General features: G+C 36.2%; 2 protein-coding genes across 3 annotated transcripts; both read right to left on the bottom strand.

Moving 5' to 3' along the window:
- Positions 1 to 1,634: 1,634 nt before the first annotated feature.
- LOC136280522 (nephrocystin-3-like) lies at positions 1,635 to 2,659 on the bottom strand. The gene is made up of 2 exons (XM_066165865.1): positions 2,530 to 2,659; positions 1,635 to 2,431 (listed from the first exon to the last, which is right to left on the bottom strand). Exons 1-2 carry the CDS (start codon positions 2,657 to 2,659, stop codon positions 1,635 to 1,637), a joined length of 927 nt encoding a protein of 308 aa, XP_066021962.1.
- Positions 2,660 to 6,337: 3,678 nt separating this feature from the next.
- On the bottom strand, positions 6,338 to 11,249 carry LOC131786948 (alpha-1A adrenergic receptor-like). Of its 2 annotated transcripts, none has more exons than XM_059104009.2 (2): positions 10,268 to 11,249; positions 6,338 to 6,892 (listed from the first exon to the last, which is right to left on the bottom strand). In XM_059104009.2, exons 1-2 carry the CDS (start codon positions 11,162 to 11,164, stop codon positions 6,890 to 6,892), a joined length of 900 nt encoding a protein of 299 aa, XP_058959992.2. In that variant the 5' UTR covers positions 11,165 to 11,249; the 3' UTR covers positions 6,338 to 6,889. The 2 variants fall into 2 exon arrangements, with proteins under 2 accessions (XP_058959992.2, XP_066018125.1); XM_066162028.1 differs by having other exon boundaries at positions 6,338 to 6,926.
- Positions 11,250 to 13,126: the final 1,877 nt, after the last annotated feature.

Genomic DNA, 13,126 nt, shown 5'->3' on the forward strand with positions numbered 1-13,126 from the left:
CCACCAAAACGATTTTTTCAAACGATAAGTTATAAGTTTTCAGACCAAGACAATTTAATTGATGTTTTAATGGTTTATGAGTTAGTGTTTCATATCCATGATTTATATGGTCTCCATGGCCACTTCACATAATCAGTGACATTATCTTAAGGATCGTGTTTACAGTCACAAGAAGTTTCAGCTTTCTCTTAACTAAACAAAAACACCCATGCGGTTGATTGGGATCCTTTAAGACATCTGCTACGAGGAGTCTTTTGAGGGCAGATTAAGTCAGCTTGAGATGGGAAGCACATTGAAGGCACAATTAACTAATTGAATTGTGTTAATTGACTTAAACGAGAGGATGTAATACCAAAAATATTTTTGGGAAGTCGTCATCATATACTAGTTTCTAGAATACCTTTTCACAATGACTTGGAGGTTACGTAACTAGATGCCATTCTACCAGAATTTTAGTGTTTTAGGTTTGCGGAATGTTGTTAAATACGTTTCAAGAATTCAATAATCTAGGAGTAATTATGCTTTTCAAGCTAAAATGAGAGAGAGATAGTATGATGTACATCAAAGATTGTGCACTTCAAAGAGATTGGGTGAAAACGGTGAGTTTGTGTCAGTGGAGAACTAAGGTACAGTCTGGAGTGGTTTGTAGAAGATAATCACTGTATTGCCTAAAGGAGTCGCTTTTTAGTAAACATTTTCACTCATTGTTTAGCAACGTAATTCGGTTTGTAGTAGTGTAGGATTCTTTCTGTCTTAGAATATACCGTGACAAGAGATACAAAAGTGGTTTCTAAGAGTTTTGATTTAATGCTTGCTCGTTTTTCCTGCTTGATTATGTGCTTCATTATTAGAACAATACCAAGCTTTTCTTTATATTTGCTGCAGGGTTCAGAAAATGCATGCTTTCTGACTCATTGAATTATCTAACAAGTTGTTGTAAAAAACAAAAATAGTAACCTACGTGCTTGTATAGGATATGAAAACTTAAGTGAGTGAAGTTTTAGTATCAAATTGATAAATTGGCATATCAAAGAAGGTGCAAGTTATAATAGCACCATTGAGCTCATAGAGGTTGATTGGAAAAAAATTTTTGTTAGTAATTTGATAATAATATAAATGCTGTATTCAATTGGATTATTACTGTCATTAATATTATAAAAATAAAAATAACGAGAGGGATCAATTAAAACCTTGGCTATTTGAAGTTGTGTTTATTTTATGTACTTGGATATTTTGCAAATGAAGCGAGTGCATCCGATATCTCACATCAACTACAGCGACCAAAACAATCATGCAAATGGTCAGGCTCATCATATTCATAAAAATAAATGGAATCATATACATAAAAATAAAATAAAAGAGAAATGAAATTCATATTTTTTTGATTTGTTTGTTTTTTTTTTTCGGTCGAAGAGATCTTTTAAAAAAAAGAAAGAAACAGAAAGAAAAAACCTAACAAACAAAGACGCTTTCCAAACTTTCTATCTCCCTTTTCCCGTGCTCACCCTGAATTGAGATAAACCATAATAGATTAAAATGCTCCTTCCCTCTCACTCTCTTATAAGCCGATTCCCTCCCCTTTCTCTTAAAAACTCAGGTAGTAAGTTTTTCAAACTTGCTGGAAATAACCTAGATCACTGTATAGTACCCAGGCTTTTGCAAGAAGTTGCAAAATCTACATGCTTAGGTCCGAGCTCTTTCAGACGAATGTCCAATCCACGTACATAGTAGTCCTTTGCTCGCTGGAAATCACCTAGATTTCTGTATACAGTACCCAGATTATTGTATGAAGTTGCGACAGCTACATGCTTAGGTCCGAGCTGTTTCAGACGTATGTCTAGTGTACGTGCAAGGCAGTCCTTTGCTTGTCGGAAATCACCTAAACCATTGTATACATTACCCAGGTTATTGTAAGAAGTTGCGACATCTATATGCCAGGGTCCGATATGTCTCAGACGAATGTCCAGTGCACGTGCATGGTAGTCCTTTGCTTTCTGGAAATCATCTAGATCGCTATACACAGTACCCAGGTTATTGTACGAGGCTGCGACATCTACATTCACAGGTCCGAGCTGTTTCAGATAAATGTCTAGTGCACGTGCATGGTTGTCCTTTGCTTGCTGGAAATTACTTAGATGACTGAATACAGTACCCAGATTATTGTAAGAATCTGCGACATCTACATGCTCAGGTCCGAGCTGTTTTAGACGAATTTCCAGTGCACGTACATGGTAGTCCTTCGCTCGGTGGAAATCACGGAGATTACTGTATATAGTACCCAGGTTATTGTAAGAAGCTGCGACATGAGTTTGCTCAGGTCCAAGCTGTTTGAGACGAATGTCCAGTGAACGTGCATGGTAGTCCTTTGCTTTCTGGAAATCACCTAGATCACTATATACAATACCCAGGTTATTGCAAGAGGCTGCCACATCTACATGTTCAGGTCCGAGCTGTCTCAGGTAAATGTCTGGTGCACGTGCATGGTTTTCTTTTGCTTTCTGCAATTACCTAGGTCACTGTATACAGTACCCAGGTTATTGTAAGAAGCTGCGACATATACATGCTCAGGTCCAAGCTGTTTCAGATGAATGTCCAGTGCATGCGTATGATAGTTCTTCGCTTGCTCGAAGTTACCCTTTTCCGAGAGCGTCGTTTGCATCACCTGAGTGTATAATTTTCAAGGCCAGTAGGTCATAGCAGCTTCGTATTCACAATGGTTGAGGCACATATTTCCTAGGATCAGAAGGTCATTAAGGTAATCTTGCAAGGAAATAACACCCATTTTGCTGACTAGAGATAATTCTTGCATAGAAAACAGAGATGGCTGGATTTTAGTCTCCGGTTACTAAGAACTCAGCTAGTATCCAGCCATCTTAACAGAACAAGCTTGGTCAATAACTCCAATTTATCGACCAGTAACACGGAGCTTGCGTACTAATTTTGCCGCTGTGTTATGGTTCATAAAAAAACGAACAGTATATGCACAGAAGTTAGGGCATGACATATATAGAATTTTCTCGTAAGGCAATCCTTAAACACTCATTTAGGACTTGTTTCGAAACTGCTTTTCAGACCACTAGATTTTGGCAAAGATTCTAACATGTATTGTCCAGGCGTGTTATCTATCAGCCCTTCAGTTCAACTTGTCTACTGGAAATTTGTTTCGTATGGCCCATTAAGGCTTCAAAACGTTTTTATCATACTGCATTGAAGATTACAGCGTTAACGTATTAAGTTTGAGTGCAACTATATTTGATGGCCTCTCTCGCCTTTACGGAAAATCCTTTAGGCTTACTCTGGCCATTCCTCCTGTTTTTCGGAACAGCTTCATTAACGAGTCGAAACGCAAGTTTCTCTGATGATTTTTTATTGTGTTCTTCGCATTATTCACCCGCTGATGAGTGAATAATGTTCATTAGCAGGGGAGGGCGCACCAATCAGTTACTGACATCAATGAAATAGCTAATTTTGTATCTACTGATTCAATTCAATCACCTTTTTTTTTTCTTAGTTGTCATGTTATTAGCAGTTTATAAACTAAATATTGCTGTTTTAAAGGGGGCCTTGTTTTGGCGTTGATCATTTCTATCCGGCTTGGGTCGAGCAATAATCCAAAATGTCAAAGTTTCTTGTTTTGCTCCAGTTCTTCAAAATTCTAACAGCTTTTACTATTACTACTAGTGAACAATATCGCAGATCTGATGAAAAGAATCATGTTTATTTTGTCGAGCATTTGAATAGAATGCTAAACATTGATCAACTGGCATCTTACAAAGTCTACGATTCAATGGCCTGTGGCCTTCACTGCATCCGACACGAACTTTGCATCTCTGTCAACTTTGCAGTTGAAGCGGATCTAACGGGACACTCCTGTGCGCTGCTGAAAGCGGAAAGATTTCGATATCCCAACAAACTTAACTGGAACAACTCTTATCATCACTACAGTTTAGCGGTAAGGAAAAAGTTTATTAACGCTAAAATAATACCTAAAAACTCATATCAGATATGTTTCAGATTAAAACCTCGAGGCGAATACTATTCAAACCGAAATTGAGGATTCCGTGGAAAATAAGCATACTCACAAAGAACAAAAACAAAAACAAAATATTTTAAGATGAATGTGTTACTTGTAAAAGAAAGAACTAATCTGGTTGAAAATGATTGCGTCCTCACATAAGATTATTTTGCAAAAACAAAGAAACGGCAGAAATTAAGAAAACATCAAGAGTTTCAAAAACGGTTTCAAATATACGCTTTAATGACTATTCTGGACAGGAAAAATATGTGTTGCTCATACATATCCATGGTTAACGCAGAGCTGTAATTTTATTGTTGTCGGGCGGCCTAGTTTTTTCTTTCATTGACTAGGAATACCGGGCTAACTTTGACATTGTTTTTTTCTACACATCAAGTTCTTTCTATTGCTACCACTATCAGATTGAAAATATGAACCGACATGGTGCGTGCGCCTTCACGCGAAATAATTTAACTAGTGTTAAGTTCAACTGAGCGACAACTGATAAGTTCTTTTAAGTGCTTCCTGTTGCCATAGTGTCCTGACACTTAAACAGTAAAAAGAGGCACATGGTGTTTGGTCAAGCCGTCACCTATTGAATTAATCGGTAGCGTAAATCGTTTCCTATACAAAAAGAAATTATTAAGGATGGAAATTGGTAAAAATCGCAGTCAAAACAACTTCTCAAACAAAGGAGACTGTATGAAAAGATGACCGTAATAAGAACCTTGTGTGCAAAATTAATTTTAATTTTCCGACATTCGCTCCCTTCAAAGACATTAATGGCGGGATCTGGCTCCATGAAACAATTCCCCATAACACTGATTGGCAAAGTTAAATTGGGAAAGATGCACATTATGATAAGAATTGTTTCGAGTAATACCTTCAAAAAAAAGAAAGAAAAAGTGAAACAACTTCTCGCACAAACAATGTATGGCTTGCATGCAAAGAAGCAATGCCGATTTCATTTCCTCTTTGTTTATTTTCATTCCATACCTCTTTATCATCGATTGTATAATTTTCTTTTCTTTTCCCGGTGAACCTACAAAAAACCCCTTCTATCAAGGTCTTCAAAGACAGTACTTTACTTATCGAACTAGTTCAATTTCTTGTGGAATAATCACGGCAGCCGATCAGAACAGAGGGCGATTTTACGGAAAGCCTCATCATTTACTTAACAACTATTCACGGAAACATAGGTGGCTAATGAGTGATATTTACATAGGCGCACGACGGTGAGGTAAATATCCACTGCTCACCGCCAATACTGAGATGTAATAGTATTAGTATATACTAAAACAGAGAGATAATATAGCACAAAAATATGATTTCAAAAGTGATTAGCAAAGGATAATCGGAATTTGAGTAGCCAATCAGAGCGCGCCTTTAACGCTATCCAGTGTTTCAGTATATAATAAATAGAGAATACATGGGCGCGCATAGTGAAGAGAAATTCCATATGTAAAAGCAACCATGTATTATTTTGTTTATCATGCAAACACAATAGCCCTTTACTGACTAGAAAATAAGAGAGAGTAAAGAGTAAACATTCGTTGAATCACTACAGAAAAATATACAAATTCTCAGTTATTGACTTAGTCCCTACCAAAAGAAATCTTTCAGGTAAATGACCAAAATCGGCCCGTGGCAAATTTTCCAGTTGTCTTTTTTCGTTCTCAGCCGCGAGAAATGACTTTACCAAAGGCCGAATACGTAACTTTCGGTTTTTATTTCCGTAGTTTGGTTTTCTTTCTCTTCAAGGGAAGTTTGAACATCACTGTCTTAAAGCTACGCGGATTTTTCAGTGTTTTAGCAGCCATAATCCAAAAACATTGCGACAAACTCGCGATGAATTATTCCTTTTTCAGAACTTATGCGACAACAAGCCCTGTGGTGGAATCAGATGCCGTCCGTTGTATGGATCAAACGGATATACATGTGAACGCACTTCAAGAATCATTGAAAAAGGTAACGTTGCTTTCAATAAAATTTATTATCTTCCACATTATTATCTTACAGATAATAACACTGATAATAATAATTATTATTATTATGACATTGATAATAATATTATCAATAATAATAGTGATTTGATTTGATATCCATAACACAAATTTAACCGTCAAGTCTCCAAAGCCGAGACTGCGTGGACTCAAATTTGAATAACATGAATATTAATGACACTGATATTAATAATACCAATAATACAACTGTAAAAATGATATTTATAATAACCTTCATGAGGTTTTTCAAAATAAAAGTTTATTTTTCTTAAGTTTTGGTTTCACACGGAAACATCACAGTCAACATGGAGGCCTCAGTTACAAGGCAGAGTTTATTTGGCCATCAGAATCTTTTCTTCCCTATTCCATCTCTTTCTCTTTATTTTTTTTCCCCTTGTTTTGTTTCCCCTTTTCCCGTTCAAGTTAAATGAAATCAGTATTGTAATCACGTATCAGTTTGAATCGAAGTCCGGTCCAGTTTCCTAATGAAGCCACTAACAATGATTTAAGCTCGCTGGGTTGGTATCGCTGAACGATGTTATTCAACTGGTGAAAATAATTCAGCTTGATCTACATATAACTTATAATTGGATTTGGCTCAGTGACAAAAAGCGTTCGCAATAATAAGCTTTAGACGAAGTACCATTGGCAAAAACAGAATGAACAAGAGCAAGCGATCAACATCTCATATTTTGTGCGTCTTTTCAGCTTTTCCTTGGCTCCAAGTCAACCCAAATAGAGTATGCTTCGGTGCTAAAGATGACTCCTATGGAGCATTCACTGTCCCTTACGATGGTAATGTCGTATCCTTGAGGCTGGTTAACATTTCAGGATTTGTCTCTTGCCAGTACCATACAATGCCTCAAGGAAGTCACTGGGGATGTGCAAAGGAAAGTCAATTAACAACCCTGGTGACAAATGAAAGAAACGAAGTGATTTTTCCACGCTACAATGATCGTAAAATTTATTCCTTAGCTGGCTATAACTACAACTCGCCAGAATTGATATTCAAATTACTCTCTCCTCCTCTGAAAGTGTTCTCTGGATATAAATTTCGCATATGGTACAGGCAGGATTTACTCAACTCTTCCGAAGGTAACAACGATGGCCAGACATGCGCTGATGTGTATGTGCTGATGAATTAATTCAACAGAAGCCGAATTGCTCCTAAAATGGCATGGCGTACCGATTGTGTTCTTAGGCAATGACGACAACATGCACTAAGACCAAAAAAAAACATATATAGATATATATAAACACATATATAAATGTGGGGGTAGAGTCTACCTTGGCATAAAGTGCTCAATGCTGTGGTAGCAGAGCTGTGTATATATATGTGAAAGAATCAAAGAGGACGCATCGATTCTCTGTTACTCTGAGAACTCAGGGTAACAGAGAATCGATGCGTCCTCTTTGATTCTTTCACTTATATAAACACATATATAAATATTAAAAAAAACCAATGAGCAAAAAAAAAATACAAACAAAAGCATCAAAAAGCACAAATTAAACAAACTGTAACAAAATAATAACAAAAACTAAAGATAATTAAGACATACACAAAACAAAAGGAAAATGACAAGCATATAATGGTGTGCATGGATTTCTCTTCTGCGCAGTTTCTTGCATACTTGGAGACTCACAGCTCATGCTACCAGGTTTTATAGGTTAGTTGCAAAATTTTTATTTAAGGCCTATCTATGGTTCATCATCACGGACTTTTTTATAAAATTCCGCGATATTTACTTTGTTGTGATACATGTATGTCAATGTGATTTTCATTAAGTAACTTTAGGTCCACGATCATTCAAATGCACTCCTTAAAAAAAAATCCGAGGGAAAAAATATGTATACACTAGAAATGAAATTATGGAAAAAAAAATTAAATTCATCCACTCCGATGCAAATGATCTAGTTTGCATATTTAGCGCAAATCGATTCCATTTTTCCGTGTCCCGTTAATTATAGATCGCGAATACGCATGAAGTAAACATATCTTCATTTATTATATATGTATGTATATATATATATATATTTTTTTTTTTTTTTAATTTGGTGGATCGCAAAAGAGCACACTTCAAATTAAACACGTTTAATAAAAGCTAAAGGTCCCATACATTTGAGAAAGGTTGCGGGAAAGGATGGGAAACGGTCTGGGTATCTTTTATTCTTTCAATTATTCTTCAAATGCTCCAAATCCCTTTCATTGTGTGTCTTGTGTTCCTGTATAAATGGGTCACAATGATGTACATATAGGAAGATCATCAATCAATTGTCAAAATCTTTCTTCCGCATTTTAGTTACATAATTTTTCACATGTTTTCTTTAATTAATTACTCTTTATTGTTCTATATTTTTCAAAAACATTTTTTTCACTATTCTACTATACTATTCGTGAATAGAATCATTCATCTTACCGTGGTTTTCCCATTATTTGAAATGATAACTTAAGATTACCTTAAAAGTTCGGTTTGTCTTTTTAAGTCATTAACACGTGCAATGATATCAATCATTTCCAGAAAGAAAGTGAAATCAAGTTTGGTTCAAAAGTGTACATGAACCAATAAAATTTGGGGGTCTTTCATATTAAGTAACTTTATCGTGCCACGATCAAAAAATTTGGTTTGCAGATAATGGCAACGGTGACCTATTAGACTATCTATTAATTTCACTTTGCACCTTGATCGAATTTTTTAAACATATTTTACCTTCGGGTCAGCGATAACATAAATATTGCTTTCACATACTGTCATTAGAAAACTTACAGAAAAAAAATAAAGAAAGAATCTCGTATTGAAACGGTTCGTTTGAAAGTTTACGAAATATGATGCCTTTAGGAAAAAGTATTACATTCGCATACTGTCATAAGAGAACTGACAGAAACAAAAAATGAAATATGACAGAGTTTCGTATTGACACGGTTCGTTTGAAATTTCACGACATATGATGCCTTTAGAATGGTAAATATATATTACATTCACACTGTCATTAGAAGACTGACTGAAACAATAAAATAAAATGAAACAGAGTTTCGTATTAATACTATTTTGTGCTAAATTTCACGAAATATGATGCCTCTAAAATGGTGAAAAAAATAAATATTGCTTTCACGTACTGTCAATAGAAACTGACAAAAAAAAATTAAAAATATAACAGTTTCGTATTTATACGGTTTGTTCAAAGTCTTACGAAATATGATGTCTTCAGAATGAAAAAAAAAACAAATATTTCATTCACATACTGTCAGTAGAAACTAACAGAAAAAAATGAGACATTTGCATGGAACAGAGAGAGCAATACTCATAAGGGATGTGTAAATATATTTCTTTATTTTAGATAGATCCTCCCAGGATTACATTGAAATACGAGCCTTGAATCAGAACATATTAATTTGAGATTCTACTTAAAACGCATTGGGGTATTCAAGAGAAGGATAAAACATCAAACCGTAACAATATAAGCATATTTGTAACTCAAAAGGAGAAGCTAATAGCCCCTAGTTCATCTCTGTATTAGAAGAAATAGCACTAGTTGTGCGTTAACGAGAAGAGCGTAAAAATATATTAGGGAATATTGAAGAAAACAGGAAGAGATCTCAAGGGTTCGTCTATGTTTCGAGACACTTGAAGAAAATGGTACCAAGAAGAGTAGTTTTGGTGCATGCGTGTGATAAACCTCTGAACATTTCTAAGCCCTCTCATGCGAAAAACTAATGAAATTATGAAATTTTGCAAAGTCAGAAAGCGAGAACCTCGATGGCAAATTGTTACTGTTTTTATTTCGAAGTCAACGCTGCTTTTCCTGAGTTCTGCTTTTTTCATGCAGTTAAACAAGTCGAGCTACTCGCAAAATTGCTGTTTGGAATATATATTGTTTTCTTTACACAGAAAATTGCTTCTAAAAAAAGAAGCAACCTCCCACTTTCTAAGAAAGAATCTCCAACATGGCTAGAGTAGGATTCTGACGAAACGAGATCGAAGATTGGTATTGATTAAAATCCTGATATCTATTTGATAAAATCCTTACGAAATGCTTAAGATACATAAGCCATCTTATCATGTCTCTTTTACGTTCTGGTGGCAGCCGTTGTTTGGAGTTCTTCTATGCTCTCGTTTCTACGCAACAGAAATCTTTTAATGCCGGCTCGAAATTGTCTGTTGATACCACTGTAAATAAGAGGGTTGAAGAGCGAATTACAGTATCGAAGAAAGAGAATAACATGATTAATAACTGTAAATGTCTTCGTTACCTGTAAAGACGTGTACGTGTAAACAAGATAAAAAACAAACAGCGGGCACCAGCAGAGAAAGTGGGTGCCCATTATGATGGTCAAAGTCTTTGCTCCTTTAAGTTCCCGCTTCAATCTTCGTTTGGAGTGTCCCGATCCCTCGGGATCACATTGCGTCGATTGAGAGTTAATTCTTCGCGCGTGCGAGCGAGCAACGATGAACATGTTCCAGTAAGCAAACGTCATCACACAAACTGGGCTAATGAAACTCGCTATCGTGATAAAGGTCACGTACCCGCGGCTTAAGAAAAAACACTGCAGCAGATTTTTGCTATTGTTGGAATTTCTGACCAAAGATAGGAAGGCGGTGCAAGAGACAATCGCTGAGTAAGTCCAGATAAAAACCATGCCAAAAATGGCCTTACGCTGAGTGACTATCGAATGGTAATGCAAGGAATATTTCACGGCCACGTAACGTTCCAGGCTGATCATGACAAGGCACAAAATGGACGCCGTACCGCACGCAATGTCCAGAACGATCTGGGAACGACAGAGTATGATGTTTTCCGGGGCTAACTGACTTGCAACAAATAAGGGGATCAGAACAGCAGCGATTACAACGTCCACGACAGCCAGGTTGATGACAAAGTAATGTCTTATTAATCGGAGCTGACTGTACAAGTAGAACACAACACACACCAACGTATTCGTCCCGATAGACACGGATGCAATCAGAAGGAGAGGTATAATCAAGGACAGAGTGGCGCCAACAGGAGTCTCTTCCGTTGGCAAACAAAGATCTACGAAGGACTTCCAACACCCACGATTGAAATCGGGCTCTGAAATATTATTCTCACCATCAATTTTAGCGCAGTTGTTGTAAGAAATGTTACATGCGAGGCTGACCTCTTCATCCATTTTTTCCCACTTGATTTGTCTTACCAAGAGAGAAGCGGAAAATTTTCTTCGAGCATTTCACACACTTTGAAGTGTAACACTAGACGCAAATGGCGCATTGTGAAGTTCTTCGGACGTGCAGGGCCTTAAACACGGTTATCGAACAGGAAATAAACAGAAATAATTAATGGAAGACTAAGTGTATTTGATCAGCTGATTGATTGCGGGAGGAAGGCTTTCGCGAGACAAGTAGTATTTCGGTAACCTGTCAAATTCAAAGCCCATATGTCAAATTCTGAGGCTTTGTATCCGAAATGCTACAAATTAAACCAAAAGAGAGCAAAAGATATTTCAAAATTTACTTGTACTCTGTCGACTGTCTCTTAGTTGACTTAGATGAGCTTTACTGACAATAAATTCAAGGCGCATGTGTTTCCTCTGATGGCTGTCCCTTTAACACTCGCCTAGTCAAAAACATGAATAATTTCGCTCCGAAATATGTATTTAACATCTGCACGGTTTGGAAAGCTATCAATTACCGAAAAGTACGGTTGCTGTTTCACTTTTTAAGTTTTGACGACAAATCTTCCATTATTTCAAAAGAAATTTGAGAATACAAACTTAAAATTGGAATATTACGATTTCTCCAAGATATAAAGCAATTTCGTTTGATATATTTGTTTATGTTATGGTTTTTTCTGGTTAAGCAAATAGTTCACTTTTCCAGACCTTTTGCGCTTTCACTTTTGAATTGTTTAACGCATGTGTCGCAAACATTTCGCACACACTGACGGTGAAAATAATTAAAACCTTCGTTGTCAGTTGTCAAACCTCACTATTCGAGCTCGAGACAACCAAACTAACGTTTGTTATTCATTTGAAGGAACTATTTGTTCTTCAAAGTGCCAATATGGCATATGGCAATATGGCTTTGAAAAGGCCGAAATCATCCGAAATTACTCTCGGGGTTTGAATAAACGATCTACGTTACAGGAAGTATGAAATAATATTAAAATTTCATGATCGGCAATATCAACAAAAAAGTCAGAAAATCCAAAGGTACACGTATCTTCGCCGATTACAAATCTAGCGTCATTTGAAAGCCTTAAATGATTACCCTTTATCAATTCCCGCGAATTTGGCGCCAAGTTAAGCTTGTACTTTCTTCCGTAATAAATTCATTTTCTTTTATTGGCAAAGAAGCAAAATCGCGGTACTGGAATAAGACGAATAATAAGTTACAATTGTCTCCATATACTAATACGAGGAGTCGCCTCATTCACTTTTGTTTGCTTAGTTTGTATAGTCATCGGCAAAATTTGCTTCAAAAGGGTATCTCGTGTTGGTCTCCGTGCATTTAATGATGATATTGTGCTGTTACCTAGTAATGGATTGCGGGCTCAGATGAAGTAAAAGTAAGAAAATCTTTATACCTCATGGCACTAAATAATAATAATAATGCTAATAATAACAATTACAAAAAAGTTTAAACATTAGGTTCAACGTCTTCTCACACGAAACAAAACAGGAATATTTTTTGTTAATGTAGACAGCAACTGTTGTCATCAGAACGCGTAAACATAGTCTCACATTTCAAGGGCATACTTAGTTTTTCCAAAATCATTAACTCACTCAAGAAGAAAGATAGTAAACGCTAAAAGCATTTTTGTTTTCGTTAAATGCACTTCAAGCGATAAAGGTTTTCTCGTCCCCTTATCTCGGGCTTCCTGGGTCACGCAACTATGGTAGTCCCTGGAACATTATCAAAACGTTTAGAGACAAAAATCGCACAGCGAAAAGGAAACTAATGAACGAAAAAACATTAAGTATGAAAAGATATCGACTTCGCTTAAGCTTTAGTCGTAATATCAACCTACCCTTTCCAAGACCTTGGCAGTTTATCTAGTTAACAGGTGCATAAATAACCTTGAGATGATTGAATAGGATGAGGATTGAACTTCATCAATTCAAACAATTCATCTG

Source organism: Pocillopora verrucosa, chromosome 1 (genome assembly GCF_036669915.1).
Source record: "Pocillopora verrucosa isolate sample1 chromosome 1, ASM3666991v2, whole genome shotgun sequence".
In the NCBI taxonomy this organism is placed as follows: domain Eukaryota; kingdom Metazoa; phylum Cnidaria; class Anthozoa; order Scleractinia; family Pocilloporidae; genus Pocillopora; species Pocillopora verrucosa.